Source organism: Staurois parvus, unplaced genomic scaffold, assembly GCF_062004578.1.
Source record: "Staurois parvus isolate SC_StPar_1 unplaced genomic scaffold, SC_StPar_1.0 ptg000374l, whole genome shotgun sequence".
NCBI classification, from domain to species: Eukaryota; Metazoa; Chordata; class Amphibia; order Anura; family Ranidae; genus Staurois; species Staurois parvus.
Genome location: NW_028318170.1, coordinates 434,201 through 455,162, shown reverse-complemented (window position 1 = coordinate 455,162; position 20,962 = coordinate 434,201). Strand labels below are relative to the sequence as shown.

General features: G+C 42.7%; 1 protein-coding gene across 1 annotated transcript in view; it reads left to right on the top strand.

The window, feature by feature from the left end:
• Positions 1-20,962, top strand: part of LOC149456141 (NACHT, LRR and PYD domains-containing protein 12-like) — a 133,021-nt gene that overhangs the window by 106,190 nt on the left and 5,869 nt on the right. The window contains 2 exon segments of the mRNA XM_089685378.1: positions 2,276-2,446; positions 17,587-17,760. Of these exon segments, the coding sequence (XP_089541504.1) occupies positions 2,276-2,446; positions 17,587-17,760 (345 nt within the window).

The following is a 20,962-nucleotide window of genomic DNA, read 5'->3' as shown; positions in this document are numbered from 1 at the left end:
GTAGGGGTTGGGTGGGGCAACTGGTGGCAAGTAACTCCTAAGGCTTGGCTGGTAGCTCAGGACTTAAAATGTTGAGCCTGCTCCTAGCACATGTCATACTATCCTCAAATTACCCATCTTAGTAGAAATCCTCCCTGCCAAATCCCCCTCCCAGAACAAATTGTATCTCCCAAACCCCCCTCTCATCCCCCCTCCAGCACAACCCCCTCCAAATTACTTTTCTCCAAATTAAGAACCCCCAAAACGCCCCCTCCTAACACAAATCCTCCCCAGCCCTCTCCTCTTAACCCAAATTCCCCTACCCCCTCTTAGCACAAATCCCCCCCCCCAAAAAAAAAAAAAAATACCCTCCTAGCCCAGATTCCTCCACCCCATTCCCCCCTCCTAACACATATCCAACCAAACTCCCTCCTTGCACATATTCCTTCCCAATCCCCCTCCTATCACATATCTCCCCAATCCCCCCTCCTAATTCATCCCCCCAACCCCCCTCCAAACACATATCTCCCCCAATCCTTCCTCCTAGTCCTAGCATATTCCTGATCCCCAATCCCCCCACTTAGCACATATTCCCCAATCCCCCCTTCTAATATGTTCCCCCCTCTTAGCACATATATCCCCCCAATCCCCCCTTCTAATACATTCCCCCCACTCCTGACATCTCCCCCAGTTTCCCCTCCTAGTCCTAGCATATTCCCCCTCCCCAACCCCCCCACTAAGCACATATCCCCCAATCCCACCTCCCCACCTCACAATATATTCCCACCCAATCCTAACATATATCTCCCCCAATCCCCCCTAGTCCTAGCATACTCCCCATCCCCAATTCCCCACCTAGCACATATCCCCCCTCCTGATATGCCCCCCCTCCTAACACATATCTCCTCCAATCCCCCTTCCAAACACATATTTCCCCCAATCCCAACTCCTAGTCCTAGCATACTCCCCCCCCGCACATATCCCCTTCATTCCACCTAATAGCACATATCCTTCCACCCCAACCCTCTCTTTTTAGCAAATATGCCTCACCCTCCCCAGCACAAATAGTCACCAGTCCCTCTAGCTCTCATTCCAAGCACAAATTACAAGCACAAGTTACCCCCCCCCCACCCTCACATTATGTTCCCCTCTTGTAAGCCCTCCCCCCCACAGGAGAAAGGACAGAGGCTGTGCTGTGTCCTCCCCCTCCTGTCAGTGCTGTGCTCCTCCACACAGCGCATCACTCAGGATCGCTGGTTTGGGCTGCACACAGTGTAACTACCAGCATTCTTCCTCCTCCAAGGACTGCTCATGTCCCAGCAGGAGGAAATGTGTATGAGGCGGGTAATTCCACTGTGTGCCGTCCGAACCAGCGATCCTGTTTGATGCGCTGTGTGGAGGAGCACGGCACTGACAGGAGGGGGAGGACACAGCACAGCCTCTCTTCTGTCTTCCGCTGTCTGAGCTTTACTCATCACATTTCACTGCTAGAGCCTGCGCATTCCAGTGTTGGGATGGGAAAGACACTCTGCTGGCCAGGGGGGACACAACCGAAATCTGGAGGGCACAGCCCACCCCAGCACTCCCCTATATCCGGCCATGCTGGTGGGGGTTCTGTTCAGCTATGAAGGTGGTATCCTATGGACATAACCCCCCCTGGAGTCCCTCCACAACCACATATTATACTATGTAGAGCTGGGCAGTCGGCTTCATCTTCTTGTATTTTGTTCCTTTCTGTTTGGTTTCCTCATTACAAACGATTTCTCCATAAAATGAGTAGAGCTCTCCTCTGGTGAGGATCGTCCTCCTTATATTCTCCATCTGGAGGGTTTGGACGATTTTTGAATTCCAGGTTTTCTGGGTGATATCAACAAGAAAGTGGACTTTGTGTGTCATGTGTGTCTGTGCTATGAATTCTATCTGCAGATGTGTGACTTCACCAAAGACTTCTGGATCATCTCCTGACCAAGTTCCCCCTGAGTCCCCCTATGTCAGGCCTTGTCTGCTCCTGTTCAGTATCTGCTCATCATTTCTCTGTGTGATCTCAGTAATGATATGGGAGACATTCTACTCCAGAGACAAGCTTCCTACAGAGTGAATGGACTGCTGGAGAGATTTACACCCCTCCCCCTTCCATGGATCATCAGAAGGGGATTTACTGACTTTTCTCCCTTGATGATGGGACCCCATTATCTTCTTCCTTCTTTCTCTTCTATGAGATTTATGATGACCATACCCTAAGAGTTGTTGGTTCTTTCCCTAATATACTCTCATGTGTCTGTATTTGTCTCTGCAGATTGTTTGAATGTCGTCTCACTTCCTCCTGCTGTGATGATCTCCGCTCCATTCTGATGACTAACCCATCCCTCACCAGACTGGATTTATCAGATAATGATCTCCAAGACTCTGGAATGAGACTTCTGTGTGAGGGACTCCGACATCCTGGCTGTACTCTGCAGTACCTGAGGTGAGAACTCTAATATAAATGATCTCATATTCTGCAGGACTCTGATATAAATCTTCTATGTGAGGGACTCCGAGATCCAGGAGATGAGGGGGGAATTCTACTATAAATGATCTCATATTCTGCTGGATTTTGGGATAAATCCTTTGTGAGGGATCCAGACACGTTCCCTAGATCAGCGTTTTTCAACCACTGTGCCGCGGCACACTAGTGTGCCGTGAGATATTGTCTGGTGTGCCGTGGGAAAAATTCCAATTTCATCTGTAACATGTGGCTTCGGCTCACAAATAGACCAATCATTAGAATCTAATGATTCAGTGGTCGGCAAGCCGCGGCTCGCGAGCCACATGCGGCTCTTTACCCAGTCTAATGCGGCTCTTCTGTGTGCCGGGCGCCTGCTCCCCTCCCTCCTCTCGGTCGGCCGCTCCCCTGCCTCCTCTCGGTTGGCAGCCCCAAAAGTCCGCGCGGACCTTTTAATCCGGCTTGCGGATGTGGCTGTCAGGATGTGTGTAGGCGGGGCAGCGTGCCGAACGTGAGGGGAGGGGAGCTAGGCTCCTCTCACAGTCCGCCCTGAAGACCCGAACGGCGCGGGAAGACAGCGAGAGGAACGCAAAAGGTAAGTGAATTGACACGGGGGACTTGGCTTACTAGAAGGGGGGGGGGGGAATAGTACTGTGGGGGATGAAATACTATATGAGGGATGAATTACTTTATGAGGGATGAAATACTATATGGGGGGATGAAATACTATATGGGGGATGAATTACTATATCAGGGATGAATTACTATATGAGGGATGAAATACTATATGGGGGGATGAAATACTATATGGGGGGATGAAATACTATATGGGGGATGAATTACTATATGAGGGATGAAATACTATATGGGGGGATGAAATACTATATGAGGGATGAAATACTATATGGGGGATGAATTACTATATGAGGGATGAATTACTGTATGAGGGATGAAATACTATATGGGGGGATGAAATAATTATAAAATAATTTCTTTGTGTTTGATTACTATTCAAGAGAATTACTTTATATATAGTCAATATAGGCACAGAGGTAATTTTTTTTAACATTTTCTAATGGTGGTGTGCCTCGTGATTTTTTTCATGAAAAAAGTGTGCCTTTGCACAAAAAAGGTTGAAAAACACTGCCCTAGATGACAGTTATACAAAGACAGACTTCTTGGCAGGTTACACTGGGAGACGCCATCATAGTCCTTCAGGTCACTGGCTGTTATTGGCTTTCATCCATTCCACCCTCCACTGACTATCAGAGATCAGACTTTGTCTGTCGAGGTGGATTGTTGTTTGGATGATATAAAAACACAATGAAGTTTATTTGGTCCATAGAGACTGAGTGATGACATTTCTTTTTTTTTTGTTTACTATTGAGAGGCAGACTACAAAAACCACACATCATTTGAGGTAGAATGTACAGTAAGAAAAAGTCACATAGGTTATTTACAGTAATATAAACACAATCATAAAAAACGAAAGATCAAGTACATGAGAGCTAGGCAGCAATATAGGCAGAACAACTGCATAACTAACAAAGAATCAATACAAATCAAAGTACGATAGACATTCAATCTAACATTAAGTGTCGGTGTGTCTTCCAACCATCCATTCTCTGTTGAATAATTGCATCTTATCCAATAATGTATACTGAATACATTTCATGAGCATAACCATATCGACTCTCCACAGAACAGAGGCCAACAGGAAGACTGGTGACTTCCAATGAAGCACAATGGCCCATAGAGTGGAAACGCAAATAGAGTGAATTAGCCTCATTAGGTTGGCTGGAATCCCCAAAAAGGATGCACCCAGTAAGCAAATTTGCAGTGACAAGTCCACTGGAGAACCCGCCAAGGCAGAGGCCATCTCCGATATCCTACACGAGATCAAGGAAAGACCAGGGCAAGCCCAAAACATATGCCCAAGGGTTCCAGCAAGGCCACAACCCCTGAAACAGAGGTGCGACGTTCCCGGAAACATGACGTAGTCTAGAGGGGGTATAATACCAACAGGTTAAAACCTTAATGGTTGTCTCACAGACCAAAAGCAATCTAGAGCCCCTGCGTATATTATCCACCATGGAGTCCCAGTCCTCATCTGAGAATGTAATATTACAATCAACCTCCCATTTCAGTCTATATGAGGGAGGTGAGGGACAAATGGCAGCTGAAAAAGAGCAATATAAATCTGAGATAAGACCCTTACCCCTAGGCAAGTCACAGTAGATACATTCAAAATAGGTAATTGGGGAAGAGGGCATCAATCCAAAATGAGAGCTAACAATATGTCGTATTTGCAGAAAAATGTTAATGTTCAGGAAGCAGGATATCAAAAAGCGTACGTACCATATCAAAGGATATAAAAGTCCCACCTCTCTGAAAATCCATTAGTCTGATAAGGTCTCGGTCATACCACCAGCAAAATGCCTGTGGACATGAAAACACTGTGGCAAAATTCTGGTCTCCAAAAAATGTCGAACCCAGCAGGACAGAGGAAATAAGACCCAATTTAGATTTGTAAAGGGACCAAAGTGCCAAAGAGTGAAACACAATCGAATTGTAACTCGACAACGAGCGAGGGGGAATATTTATCCATAATAAACCCGGTAAATAAAAAGGGCGTATGGATTGGGATTCAAATCTGACCCAGGTAGTCAGGGAATTAATAGTTGCCCATTGTGCAAGTTGAGAAAAATGGGCGGATATGTAGTAAAGCCAAAAATTAGGAAGTGAATCAAAAATAATTATACACAAATCATAATAAATTCTGTGGTTATAAAATAAATGTCCAATACCACCAAAATGAATAAAATATAAAATTTGTGTCCAAATACAAAAAGTGATGAAACCAAAAACAAAGAAAGTCACCTTTAACCCCTTCACGCCTAAGGGTAAAGCAAAAATTAAATGCCTAAGCACAATTCTGCAACGTTGACATGTGTTAGTGAAACCGTACATATCACAACTACTTTGTACATCCAGGTGAATTATACCTTGATTTTTTTCAGGACAAATTGGGCTTTCATTTGGTGGTAAATGGTAATGGATCTCCTGATTTTTTTTTTATTATCAAAGGAAAACTGGCCCGAAATAGTAAAAAAAATCCTTTTTTTTTATTTAGCTGTGTGTTTCTTGTTACGACCATAACCTACCACCAAAGAACCCAAAATAAATTCTCCAGCTCTTGACGATTGCAGCGATACCATATATGTGTATGTTATTTGTTGTTTGTACCCATAGTACAGCCCAGAAACCATAGTGCGCATTTTGTTTTTGTCTTTTTTTTTTTTTTTTTTTACCTAAAACACACTAACACTGACATTAACACTAACTGACACCAATTTTTTTTTTAATCCTGACCTTTGACCCTGACCTTTGACCTTGACCCTGACCTAAACACTAACCCTGGCACTGAACTAGATCAAACCTTGATTTAGGTATTTTTCTTTATTTTTTCTTTTATTTTTTAATATTTATCTTTTTTTTTTTTTACAAACTTTTTTTTTCCTCTCTCTGACAGGAGTTCGATAGATACAATGTATCTCTCTTCTCCATTCATAGAGAGAGAGAGAAAAAAAACAAGGGGACTGATCACTGTGATAGCCAATCAGAGGCGATCATGAGACCTGGGACCGGGAGTCCCGGGTCCTGATCGTTAGAACGGGACCCGGTGCTCTCAGTGACACCGCGGTCTCGGTGCTGGGAGCACGCCGCGCTCCCAGCACAAAGACAGGTACGCAAATATGACGGAAAAAAGCCCAGGTCCGTGAGGCCGCATATTTGTATTACGTCGGCGGGAAGGGGTTACACATGAAAATAGTGCTCCAAAGAAATTTAGGATAAGTGTAATACAGAGAGAAGACTCTGGACAACAAGTATTTTTGTATTTGGACACAAATTATATTTTTTTTTTCATTTTGGTGGTTTTGGACATTTATTTTATAACCAAGGAATTTATTACGATTTGTGTATATTTATTTTTGATTCATTTCATGTTTTGCGCTGCTTTATTGTTTCACTGATTTTTTTATTTTTATCAATCTTTTTGATTCTTATTAAGGCACAGCAGCATTCACTTTCAAATGTTTCACATAGTTCGCGCAGGTTGTTTTTGTTTTAGTTTATTAAAAAATTAGGAAGGCCTAAGCCTCCTATTCGTTGCAATTTATACAGGACAAGAGAGGTAAAGCGAGGACGTCTATTTCGCCAGTTGAAGTTGTTAATCACTTGTTGAAAATGATTGAGGAACATTTTAGAGACCGATATTGGAAGCGCTCTAAATAAATAGAGGAGTTTAGGTAAAATATTAATTTTTACCGCCAGGACTCTACCCAGAAAAAAAATAGGGTACTCATGCCAAATCTTAAGCAAAGTATAAAGATGGGACACACATGGTGGGTAATTTGCTGCAAATAGCCCAGAGGCCTTGGGCGTAAGATAAACACCCAAGTATAGAATCCAGTCCACGGCCCAACGAAATGGGAAAGAACCACGGAGGGATTCCCCTAGAGGCTCAGTAACATTGATAGGCATAACTACAGATTTATAAAAATTTATGGAGAGACCTGATATGGATGCAAAATCATTCAACACCGAACATAAATTAGACAAGGATACTAATGGGTTAGTAAGAAAGAGCATGACATCATCAGCATACATACATAACTTAAATTGAGAGACCAAGAGCGAGTACCAGAGGCATCCCTAGGGTTGGTGTCACCCGGTGCGGTAACATGTGGTGTCACCCCTCCAGAGAGGAAGGAGCGGTGCCGCTGTAGCGATAAAATGAGTATCCCCGACACGTGCAGATATGCATCTCCTGAAGCAACGTATGTGCTGGTTTCAGACCAAAGAAGCCGATCTCCGACTTCCTTGAACCTATACAGGGTTAACTGATCTTACAACCCATAGTGATCCACGGGATCAGCATCAGTAGTTTGCAGCCTGTAAGGGGTTAATTGTGGCAGCTCTGTGCTAAAGTCAGAGATCAGCGATCGGCTTCTTCAGGCTGAAACCAGCACATATGTTGCTTCAAGGGATACATATCTGCACGGGTCGGGGATATCCATTTTACCGCTATACCGGGGACAGCTGTCAGTGTTCCGGGAATCCGGGATCACCCCAATAACTGGCCAGGACCTTCACAGAGCCCAGAAGCTCTGCTGGCATCCTGCTCCTGCACCCCCTGTGATGCTGTCACCTGGTGTGGCCTGCACCCCCCTAGGGATGCCACTGGCAGGTACCCTGAGATATCAGGGTGTGACCTTATTTCAATGGCCAAGGGTCCCAAAACAGTAGGGGTGAGAGCGGGAAACCCTGTCGGGTGCCTCTACCCAGGGTAAAAGTCAGAATTGCAGCCAGGAAGTCTAATCCTTGTTTGGGGGGGAATTGTATAAGGCCCGTACGCCAGAGAGAAATTCATCACTAAATCCCAAATGCTGTAATAGCGAAAACAAACAAGGCCCGAGGACACTATCAAAGGCCTTATTAATGTCTAGACTCAACAACAACAACACTTCCTTTGAGTGCAAATTAGCATCTTGGATAACATTCAAAGTGAGACATATATTATCTGTGATAAGCCTGTCAGGAATAAATCCTGATTGGTCAGGAGAAACTAAGGAAGAGATAATGGGGGCCAATCTATCTGCTAAGATACGACTAAAGATCTTTAAATCATTATTCATGACAGAAATGGGCCTGTAGTTTTGTGGTAAAAGGTGATCTTTTAAAAGTTTGGGCAACAATGACATGTTGGCCAAAAGCATCTCGTCAGTAAACCTGCCCCCCTGCAAAATCTCATTAAACATAGATAACAAAGATGGGGCTAGAAGAGGGGCAAAATGTTTGTAATATCTGTCCGAGAACCCATCAGTGCCCGGGGTCATGGAACTTTTCAGTGTGCTAATTACTCGTGTAATTTCCTCCAGACTACAAGGGACATTAAGAGATGAAATCTGAGAGGGCGTAAGAGTAGGTAGAGGTATGGAATCAAGCCAAGAGACAGCAGGGGGAGAGGCTAACAGGGAGGAGTAAAACTCTTAAAAAATTTCAAAAACTTTGTAGAGCAGAGAGGAGATACTACTGTGCTTATTATGTAATTTATATATATGTGGGGGATGAATTGAATGGTTACGTTTACGAGCGAACGTGGTAGACGTTGAATTGCTGTGTAATAACAAGCATGCCTTAGACCAGCGTAAAGCTTTTCCAGTTCTTTGAGATAGCAGGGTATTCAGTTCCAAGCGTTTTTGTGATATCATGCCCCTATTCAATAAGGATGGGTTACCTACATGAGCTCTATAATGCGTTTCCAGTTCCCTGGTGAGTGTCTGAATTTGTTTCCAACAATCCCTCTTCCTGGCTGCTGCCATAGAAATAGGGCGCACACGGAGAACCGCCTTGTGAGCCACACACAGCATAGCCAGGAAGGTGTCAGGGGTATTGTTCAGCTGAAAATACTCTTGGATTGAAGTAGCTACTTCTTGACGGAAGGTGGTATCAGTAAGCATAGAGTCATTCAGCCTCTAGGAGTAAGGAGTATACACTAGGCCTATAAAAGTGATAGACAATGCCATAATATTAGGATCCGACCAAGAACACAAGTGTATCCCAGCATTCGTGGAGTTGGCCAGAAGGATCGGAGAGCAATATATGTAATCCAACCTAGCATAGGAGTCATGCGGATGGGAATAAAACGTATAACCCCTAGCTCCCACATCATGAGCCCTCCAAGAGTAAATCAGCTGGAACAAATCTGAATGTTTGGGAAGGCTGGGGAAGAGGAACTTCTATCCGGTAAAGGGTTGGCCACCAAATTAAAATCACCTCCTACCAATAAATGGGAGGACAGGAATTTATCAAGAACTTCAAACAAATTAGATAAAAAGGTTGCCTGAGCTGAGTTTGGTGCATAAACATTAGCTATTGTAAGTTCACGACCTGAAACGGTGCCCTTGATAATAATGAACCTGCTCTCTGGGTCATTTTGCACTTCTAAGGGAAACTTTTGGTGAAATGTAAATTATAAAATGCTTGCTTATATGATTTGTGGAAAAAGGTAGGATGTTTATCCGCTGCAAAATGGGTCTCTTGTAATTTTATTTATTTATTTCAGGTACTTATATAGCGCCGTCCATTTACTCAGCTCTTTACATATACAGTATATATCGTACATTCACATCAGTCCCTAACCCTCAAGGGGAGTACAATCTAAAGTCCCTAACTCACATTCATACATACACATACTAGGGCCAATTTAGACAGGAGCCAATCCACCTACCAGCATGTCTTTGGAATGTGGGAGGAAGCCGGAGTACCCGGAGGAAACCCACGCAAGCACAGGGAGAACATGCAAACTCCAGGCAGGAGGCGCCATGGTCGGAAATCAAACCCATGACCCTTTTACTGCAAGGCAGATGTGCTAACCACTAAGCCACTGTGCCGCCGCACAGTAATAAAAGGATCTTCTCCCCTAGCTGCCTATCCTGCAGGAAAGCTGTTTTGCGCTTATGTGGAGAATTAAATCCCTGGACATTATGTGAAAGGCGATGAATCACCATTTTTAAACACGTAGCAAAGAGCACTTAACAACATTATCGTACCAAAAAGTTCTGTATCAGGAGAGGTCAGTCTAAAAGGGGGATTACCCGGCTCTACAACCAGAGGGGTGAAGTCTGACCTTATCATTTTATGCAATATCCAAGCCGCATATACGTAGCAAGGAGACCCATAAAATTGTGTATGACAACAATCATGTACCAAGAGAAAAAAAACAAGAACATAAAACGATAGAAGCAGGGCCAGAGCAGCCCCTATGACTATAGAGATTAAAACAAACCATGGATCAGGTAGTCGAACTGCCTCACCTAAAAAGACGGAAAACCATAATTTCCAAGGGCCAACAGGGGCCAAATGCTGCCGCCAAAAAACACGGAGAGAAGAGCAGCCCTTCCACAACAGGGCAGCGGCATCTCTGACCATGCTTGGCAACAGGGTGGGGTAGCACATCAACAGCTCCCGCAGACCCAGCCTGCAAGCAAAACATAAGGATAAGAACTCATATAAAACATGTAACACGTCAAGGTGTATAGGGAGTCAACCCAAAAATAACTAACACAACTAATGATAAAGTGTCAGAGACATGTCCCAATAAGTGATCAGAGGTGGGGGAGATCAGCCAAAAGCGAGGATCACTATCATCCCATCTCTTGTCTAACTCTCCTCCTTTCACACCGTGGAGATGGAGTGTTCCAAATGGGAGATATCCGGGGGGGTTGAGGGTAGGCTTTGAGGCATAGGAGCATCTGCTAGACCCAACTTCACCAGGAGTTCTTGACCTTCAAGAGGAGTAGTAGCTGTATATGTGCTTCCATTGTGTGCAATGATCAACTTAAAGGGAAAGCCCCATTTCTAATGAATTTGAGCCGAGGATAAGACAGACATGAACTCCCTCATTTTGCACCGCTTCTCCAGTGTGGCCTGAAAGACAAATGGAAAAATTGGCAGGGTAAAACCCACCAAGGATGTCAGAGGGGTGTTTCCTCTTTAATCAGGAAATCTTTCATACACAGAATAATGTCCAGAGGAGGTTTATCAATAGGAGGCTTTGGACCGCCCTACCCAGGCCACCGATCGCGGCCCCAGGTGTCAATCAAGGATCCCACTTTTTCCATCTTATTCGGAAAATCTCCATTCTATCTTCATCCATATGGTAAAGTTCCTCCAATCTATAAATCCTCTCCACCCTATCTATCCAATCATTTACTCTCTGTGCCTGTTGTTCCCTCCAAAATTTGGGTATCAGGCCCTTCACTGCATTCAAGTAGTACACTAACCCGTTTTTTTTTTATAATATTTTACTGAGAGCTCAGAGCCATAGAAAAGACAAAACTCTGGATCCTTTGGGATATTGACCTCCGTTATTTCCTGTATTAAGTGTACTATACCTCCCGGATACTCTTGTATTTTATGACACTCTCACCACAGGTGAAACATTTTGCCTCTTTCTCCACATCCACGCCAACATAAAGGTGAATTATCCCCACTTATCCTATGTGCAACACTCGGTGTAATATACCATCTTGCCAAACATTTATAATTAATTTCTACCTCCTTCATATTTACATTCCCGTGAATTAAATTTTACATTTTCTTTTGTGTTTTCTCATCAATTATTACTCCTAAATCCCTTTCCCATTTCTCTGTAAATGATGGCCTTATAACCGGAATTAAACCTGTGAGAGTCTTATATATTTTAGAAGTCCCATGCTTCCCATCTCCTCGTGTTTCTAATAACTGCTCAAAGGGGTTCCAATCCTCTTTTTTTTTTTCTCTTAGTAGTTTTGGGAGATTCCCTATAAAGTGTTTCAACTGAAAATAACGCCATTCATCCATTCTCGTGAATCTTTCCCTCTTACCTTCCAGTTCACTAAGTGAGCATATTTCTCCTCCCTTCATTATATCTCTTAATTGTACATCTTTCTTCTTTATCCACTTCCCTGTAATTTCTTTACCTGTAGGGAAAAACTCACCCCGTTTGCTTGTGTAAGGCACCCCAAACTCTTAAAACATTACATGTAAACAAACTTGTGTTATCTGCTAATCCTCGGTATTGAGGAGCTAACCAAATATTTCTGCTTAAATTCATATGACTTGGTGTATTTTCTATTTTTACCCAACTTTTCCCCTGTGCATTATATGTTCAGTTGAAAATTCTCACCAATATTACTGAGTTATAGTATCTTTGTATGTCTGTTGCTCCCAAACCGCCTTTCTCTTTGTCTCTACTTAGGATATCATAACTAATTCTAGGCTTCTTATTCCTTCAGATAGATCTTATCAGGATTTTTTTAATTATTCTAAAGTATGCCTCAGATAGTTTAATTGGTATAATTTGGATGTTATATAAGATTTTTGGAATAATCACCATTTTTATCAAGTTTATCCATCCAATCCATGACTGAGATCCCCATCCTAGTTTCTTTATTTCATCTTTAATCTCATTTAATAGTGGAATATAATTTAATCTGTATAAATTTGTTATAGATATAGTCAATTTTATACCAAGATATTTTAATTCTCTTTCTCTCCAGATGAAGGTAAATTCCTCCTGTAACATTTTTTCTCTCTATTTAGAAGGTTTATATTTAAGATCTCTGTTTTAGTTGGATTAATTTTTAAATTTGACATCTCACCATATTCTTTTAAAGATTTCATTAAATTTGATAATGTTATCCTTGGATTTCCTACATAGCACAGCATGTCATCTGCATAAGCTGCCAACCTTATGCTCTATCTCTCCTACCCAAATTCCTTTTATATCTATGTTATTCCTGATGGTAGTCAAGAGAGATTCCAGAGATAAAACATATCACAATGAAGACAGAGGACATCCTGTCTTGGTCCATTCTGCATCTCAATATATTCTGACCTTTCCCCATTAACCATGATTGCAGCCGAGGGTTGACTATATAATTTCCTTATCCATTCTCTCATTCTAGGTCCAATTCCCAAAACTTCCAAAGTGTCTAACATATATCCCCAATTTACTCTGTCGAATGCCTTCTCAGCATCTATCGAGAGTACCAACGCAGGAGTTTTCTCTTTTCTACTTTTTTTTTGTGAGAAACTGGGATCTTAATCCATTGTCTCTACCCTCTTTCCCTGGGATGAACCCTACTTTGTCTATATGTATCCATTTCGGCATTAAATCTTTCAGCTTGTTTGCTAGTACTTTTGCATATAATTTAGTATCTGTATTTAATAGGGAAATTGGTTTTTAACTTGAACAGTGGGTTCTTTACCTTTCTTACATATGAGGATGACATGAGCTTGCAGGGATTCCTTCCACATTTCCATCTCTCCTCCTAAAGCGTTCATATATATCCTCAGTTTTGGTAGTAATATTTCTTCATATTTTTTATAGTATCTCACTGTATACCCATCGGGTCCTGGACTTTTCCCAGCTACAGTACTTTTTAATGCTATATGTATTTCTTCCTATGTAATTGCTGTTTCCAAGGATTTTAGTTGTTCGCTTAATTTCGGTAATCCCACCTTTTTTTATATATGCCTGTCTTTTTTCTGTCTTTCTTACTTCATCTTCTTCTATGGTACCATGGGGCTTAATATTGTATAACTTATTATAATATTATTTAAACACTTTTGCTATTTCTTTCGTTGAGTACACTAATTCTCCTTTATCATCTCTTATTTTTTCCATTCCTTGATTTTTTTTTTTCCTCTGGGCCCTTATTAAATATTTTCCTGGTCTATCTCCCCATCTATATCTTTCACTTACCATTTTGTTAAAAACTCTCCTCTTACCCTCTTCCAGGAAATTATTTAAATCTCTTTTATTATCTTCCGCACCCCTCTTTTGTTACTTTATTTTTATGTATCTGCTCTAAATTACAGAGTTCACTAAAAAGTGTATTTATTTTTTCCCTTCTTTCCCTCTTCTTCTTTGCTCCTATCACTTTTAGAATTCCTCTAATATAGGCCTTATGAGCTTCCTACACCGTAGCTACAGACACTTCCTCAGAATCATTTTCCTTGAAAAATTGCTCTATTTCTTTCTTAAATTTCTGATTCAACTCTTGATCCTGAAGAAGTGTCTCATTTAACCTCCATGATTTTCCTCCACTCTGCTCATTTCCCCATAGTAATTGCATTGTGACAGGAGCATGGTCAGAAATCGACATAGTTTCTATGTTTACTTTAACCAAAGACTCGATAAGTCGATGGTCCAACAGTATGTAATCCAGTCTTGAGTACATCTCGTGTGCATGAGAGTAAAATGTATAATCTCTATCCTTCACATGCTTGATTCTCCGTATATCTGCCAGTTGACATTGATATAACATTTTTTTCAGATTTTTCAAAAACCTACTACCTTCTCTATGCACCTGAGAGGTCACATCCATCTGTGGATCCAGACTAGTGTACCTCCCACTATCCCGCATAATCTAAGGCTATCAACTACCCAGGGGTGGACTGACAACTCATGGGGCCCCTGGGAAATAGGGGATGTGTCCTTGCCCAAACTCAAAAAAGCCTATGAAAAAGGTACCAGGGGCATCTTATGGGGCCCCCTACTGACCCCGGGCCCTCGGGCGGTGCCCAAGTTTCCAAATGGTCAGTCCGCCCCTGCAACTACCCCTCCCCGTATCCTTCTCCCTCCCCACCCACCCTTCCATCCCCACTTACCATCCTCCCCTCCCATCCCCTCCCTTTTTAGGCCAATAATTTGCCTATGAATCATTTGTGGTCCTAATGTCACTCTTGATTCCACTTTAGGCTGTAGCTCTGAACATGAACACCTCATCCCATTTACCCTCCCCCAACGTCCTTCCAAGACCAGAAGAGAAAGAAGAAAAAAAAGGAAGGAAAAGGGGGGCGGGGAGGAGGAGAGGGAAGGGGCAGGGGGAAAAAGAGGGGAGAAAGGGAAAAAAAAAACAATACCCCACTACCACTTCCCCCTCTCCTCCTCCACACACCCCCTCCCCACCTCACTCCCCCTCCACCTCCTTCCTATGCTACCTGCCACCTCTCATTCTCACCAATCCATATCTCCTCCTCCCCCACTCCCCACCCAGGAATATCTATATTTTGCAACTCAAGTCTCTCACAGAAGTCTCTCAGTTCTTCAGGAAACTTTAATCTTGCAGATCTTCCATTCTTCCTCCTGATTATACATGCTGGGAACCCCCAGCTATATCAAACGCTCTGCTTCTTCATTTGTTCTACCAATGGTTTCAAAATGTTCTTTCTTGAGAGTGTCTCTGCAGCAAGATCAGCAAAGATCTGTACATTTGTTTCTCTGTACGTTATAACAGCTCTTCCTTTTGTCCTTTAACAGATCTCCTCTTTATTCCGATAGTAATGGAATTGAGCAATGACATCTCTCAATCTGCCTTTTCCCCCTCCTTGAAGTAATCTTCTGATTCTGTACACCCCATCAATTTTATAGGGTTCTGCTGCAGATCTGTCCATTATATAGTGTCAAACATTTTCTCTATCGTTTCCCTTAGGTCTTCTCCTTGGGAGATCCTTGGTTAGCCCCGTATCCTTAAATTGCATCTTCTATTCTTATTTTCTTGGTCTTCCAATTTATATAACAGATTTCTTTGTTCTTTTTTCATTTCCATCATTTTGTTTTCTAAGGTCTGTATCTCTTGAGTGTGTTTGTTTTTTCTTCCATCTCTTCCACTCTAGAAAGAACCTGCCCCAGTTCTTTATGTAACTTTACCATCTCTTTTTTTTATAGATGTTTCCAAACCTTTAAACATTTCTGCTATTTCTGATTTAGTCGGCAAATGTGAGTCTTGATCTTCCAAATTCTGCAGAACATTTATTTTCTCAATATCTGCTTCTTCTAGGTTTTGGTTAATAATAGACATTCCCAGGGATATTCTGGGTCTCTCACCACTGTTGTTCTCCATCCCACTTTGCCTCTCGGGAGTCCGTTTATCCTGCCTGGGGATATATTTCTTAATTGAGCTTGATATGAGGGCCTTTGACCCACCTTCTTTTGTTTCTTTGTTCTTCATAATATAATTCCAGTATCTAATATCTGGCGGGATCAATAATCCACTCTTCCTATTAAATCTTCCCCTTTTTCTTTCCTTCGATCTCCCTCATTGAACCCCTACAGGAGCTAGCGTTCTCTCTTTTATTTTTCCTTTTTTCCTATCCTCTATTTAAATATAATGAAATACGTTTAAATACGTTTAAATTTGAGACCCCCTTTAATCTTCGTAATGTCCCCTGAGTGCAGCGCCTGCTTCCTTAATCATCCATATTTACTTCATTCTTCAATTTAACACTTAACATATAGTACAGTCCATTCTCTTCTGCCACTCTCACTCACCCTTTTAGCTCTCACTTCTTCGCTTCTGGGGGTGTGGCGTCTGGCTGTCTCATCGGCAAAGGGGTTGCAAAAGAGGGTCCCTCCAATTCAGAATATATCACTTCTGCAGCTATACTTTTGTACTGTCAGTCTATGCCACATAGGAAACTGCTTTTTATCTGCTAGCACTGGGAGCTGAGCCTGTGCGCCTGTATCAGAGCAGTGCTGGCCAGAGTTCCCACCATTTATTTTTCATATACTCCAGCTCCCACGGTGAGATCAAGCTAAGGAGGTGAAGGAGACATGGGAGAAAGAGAGACAGGGGAGAGAGGGGAGCTCAGTGCTGCATGTCTTCTCCTGTGCGGCATGCTGGCCGGTGTCTCTCTCCTTGGATTCCCTTGCAGCAGGTCACATGATCAGCCGGCATCCTCTGCGCCTCAGTTCTCCAGAACTCCTCATCCCTTGGCTCAGGTTCTCTCCAACATGCTCCCATACATCTCCAAGCACACCGAGGGTACGCTGTTGTTAGGCCGGGTATCGGAGCTCACCCCAGGATATGGCAGCATGTAAGTCACCCTCCTCCTTCCTGGCTATCTTTTCTTAGCCATAAAGGCCTGAGGCAGGACGCTGGAGTTTGGGAGATCTTACAGCGATCTCCTGTTCAGCGCCATACTCAGGCTCCTCCCCCCATCAAGAGACTGTTTCTAATCTCAGTTTGTTACCTGTATGAAAGACACCTGGTTGCCAGAAATCCTGCTGAATGATTGGGGAGCAAATACTTATTTCCCTCATGAACATGCAAATCAGTCATCATTTGTTAGACATGCATTTATTTTGAAATTTTTGTTGCTGTTCTGTCTCTCAATGTTACCATACACATACCATTCCATTTTTAGACTGATCATTTCTTTGTGAGTGGGCAAACATTCAAAATCAGCAGGGGATCAAATACTTATTTCCTTCACTGTATGTGCCACAGTTTAGTGTGAAAGGGAATCTATATGGAGCCATTCCCCCTCCAATGTGTGCATCACCACGTACGCTGCAATGTGTCCATCCACACTAAGACTTCTCAGGTGGGTGACAACTCCCCTCCATCTCACAGGGGAGGTCCAACCAATATTCCATGAAATCATCCATCCAAATGGGTCAACATTTCATCTTCTAAGACCCCGCCCACTGATTATTCATTGGAATGTGTCTACTTCTGCCCATCATTGGAGAACATCTCACCTCTCTTTCCTGCTTCTCCCACCAGATTATTAGGGTGTAAAGTGACATTCTCGTGCTGTGATGATCTTTGCTCCGTGATCTCCACAAACCGAACTCTGACCAGACTGGAGGTGACATTGGATAAGGAGGAGATGTCGGACTCAGAAGTGGATCGTTGTTTTGAGGTCCTCCGGAATGCCGGCTTCACTGTGGATGGACAGTAAGATCTGTTCTATTGGGGGGAACACACATACTGGAGGGATTTACTAAGGCTGATTCCCTCAGAATCTGATGCAGCTGTGCATGGCAGCCAATCAGCTTCTCACCTCAGCTTTTTCAATGAAGCTTTAGCAATAAAAGCGGTAAGCTGATTAGTTCCCTCGCAGAAGTGCACGAGATTCTGAGGGATCCAGCTTTAGCAAATACACTCCACTAAGGCTTAGAATGTGAATAGTAAAATGTAGACCACATTGGATGGTGATGAGATGATGGAAGGGGGACGTTGTTGGGAGGTATCCTGACACCCGGGCTGCACTGTGATGGAAAAGGAAGGACGGGGTGACTAACAGTCTCTACAATTTCTGTAGAACTTAAGGTCTGAGATATTAATTCGTATACATTTCTGAAAACAGGCGGGATCTGGAATGAAGGAAATTCCCTACTTATTTTCATAAATCAACTGATATCCGAGTTCTTTATTTGTACTAATTTGAAAATGAAATAAAAAGCAACAGTGTGCAAAAATATATATTTATTAATAATAAAAAACAGTGCAAAATGATAATGAAATATAATAGGTGATGATAAATAATAATCCAGAGTAACAGTACGATGATCTAATCCAATATAATGGTTAGAAATTCAAACCAGCAATGACTTCCAAATATTGAAGGATTAGAACCAAGTGTCTGGAAATGCAGCGTAGGGAATGATCAATAACTCAGCAACATGTGACAATGGCTATGCCAATCGTCCCCGTGATCTCTCTACAACCAGATATTCAAAGCTCAATGAGTACCTTGGCATGACTTGATTAGGAATACCATACATAGGCCAATCCAATCAGCTTAGAATCTATGTGAGGTCAGGATCAGTTGTTACACTAAGTTGTCTTCTTTGTCATATATATATATATATATATCCGGCTAAACCATTGACTAGAAGGAAAATCAGCTTCAGAGATATTTAAAATAGAATTTCTCCAGCGGATTGAAATGAAAATAAATTATACTGAAGTTAAAATTCCTTCACATCAACTCCTGTGCTAATCATAATTGTTATTGGACTAAACAACTTATCTGGAGATATAAGGTGAGTACAAGTTATCTGAGGAGAATGAAAGTTCTAGTTACCAATATGGACTCTATGGTGTCAGTGATGTCCGATTTCAGTCCGCTCACTTCAGGGGGTGTCTGTGTTCGTCTGTTGTCCCTTGTCTCCTGTCTTGTGATGTCTTTTTGGTGAAGTGTCCCCCATCTCACTCCATCTCTTACTTTTATCCCCCCAAAAACCTAGGCAGGCAAAAATTATCTTCACCTACAAGTGATGTCAGACTAGGTGTCATTTTCTTTACTGATTGATTTCAGTGACCTGAAGGGGGCAGTATAGGATTGGGAATGATTTGGGTTTCTTTGACATGTTATGGGTTGACCTTTAACCTTGGCTAGTAAGGATATCCCTAAATTATGAGAGAACTGCTTTTCTGACAGTCTGGTTTCAGACAGGCTGGTACCCATGTCACTGCAAGTAATATATTACTTTACGTGATTCTGGAGAAAAAAACTTGACCTATAAATCCTACAAAAAATGAGGTGATTTTCCTGAGATGTCTTATTATCTCACATCTTTTGTACCTAACAATACAATACAATACAATGAACTCAAACAAATTCTTTCTAATGTTAAGCACATAATATCCACAATATACCAATATGTATCGTTATATCCAACGAATCCAAAAACATATCTATGTATGTGGGAATGGAATCCAGCAATATAAAACCTGAATGACTGAAGTAAGTATTCACTTCCTGCAATACTAATAATAATACCATTGACATTTGTGTTTAACATATTCCTGCCAAATAATAACACCCAGGGCCACTGACAAGAGGGTACCACCTCCTGTCACCTAGCAGGGTGGCCCGGCCGACAACTTCATGCTTCATGTAGGATGTCACTATGTATAGTCGGTGTATATCATATACTGTTCCCCACCAGAGTCCCAAGCAATCCTTCTCCCAACTGGGCTGAGGGGGGCTCCATCTCTTCACCTCTGGGGACTGCAGCCGGAAGTCCATAGATTGCGTCCGGCTGGGACTTTTTGTTCTTTTTCAGGTGGACATATACACTGTCCTGTGATGAGATGCAGGAAGCCCCCCACTGCTGGTCTGGCAGAGTGATTGGTCTTGCCTTGCACACTGCCTGACACCTTCAACAAGGAAGTTCTGCTGTTGTCTTTAGATCTTCATAAAGCTTTCAACACCCTGTCTTGGGACTATTTATTTCAGATGTTAGGTGCATTTGGGTTCTGCTCCTCCTTTTTTACTTTATTGCGGGCTTTATATTGTAATCCTTCAGCCCAGGTCTCTGAATTGGCTCCTCTGTCTACTGGGAGAGTTACTAGACAGGGATGCCCCCTTTTCTGTCACAAGTTAGCTTGCAGCCTCTTGTGTGTTTACTCCTACCTCCATGCTGCTCTTGGTTCCTTCACATGTGTGAAGGAACTGGAATGGAATAATGAGGCCCTCTCTGCAACCTTTTGGCAGGGTCTAGCAGACCGTATTAAGGACGAACTAGCTGGAAGAACCATACCCTCCTCCCTGGATGACATGATTGCTCTTAGCATCCAGATCAATATTTGCTTCCAGGAGCAAGATCTGGAAAGGGCTCAACCACGTCGCCCTCCAGTGGGCTCTCTTGCTCCTGTTTTCCAGAAAGTCCCTCATCAACTTACCTCTGCAACCGTACTGAAGAGCCCATGCAACTAAAGAGCCCATGCAGTTAGCCCAAACACACCTTACTCCACAAGAGTGATTGCGTCACCTAAGATTTGGTCTATGCCTTTACTGTGGGGTTGAAGGTCATCTAATTAGGTCTTGTTCTGTCCGCCCACCTCGCACTGTACCCGTGGCAGTGGCCACCACCTCTCCAATGCTCTCTCAACATTTGCCAGACCTTACAAGATGTATCTTGTAGTAAGGCTGCTCTCCTGCCTACTCCTATTACGGGCCCCCTTCCAGTGTTGTCCACCTCTAGTTCCTTACCCTCTTTGCTGCCCATATCTTTGGTCTCTTTACATATGTTGCAGCTCAGAGCTCCTATATCGCGACCTTTAGGATGGGTGGAGGTCCCAACATTTGTGACCTCTGTACCATCTGTGTTCCCAGATTCATGTGCCCTGAATGCTGAGGCCCCCCTAC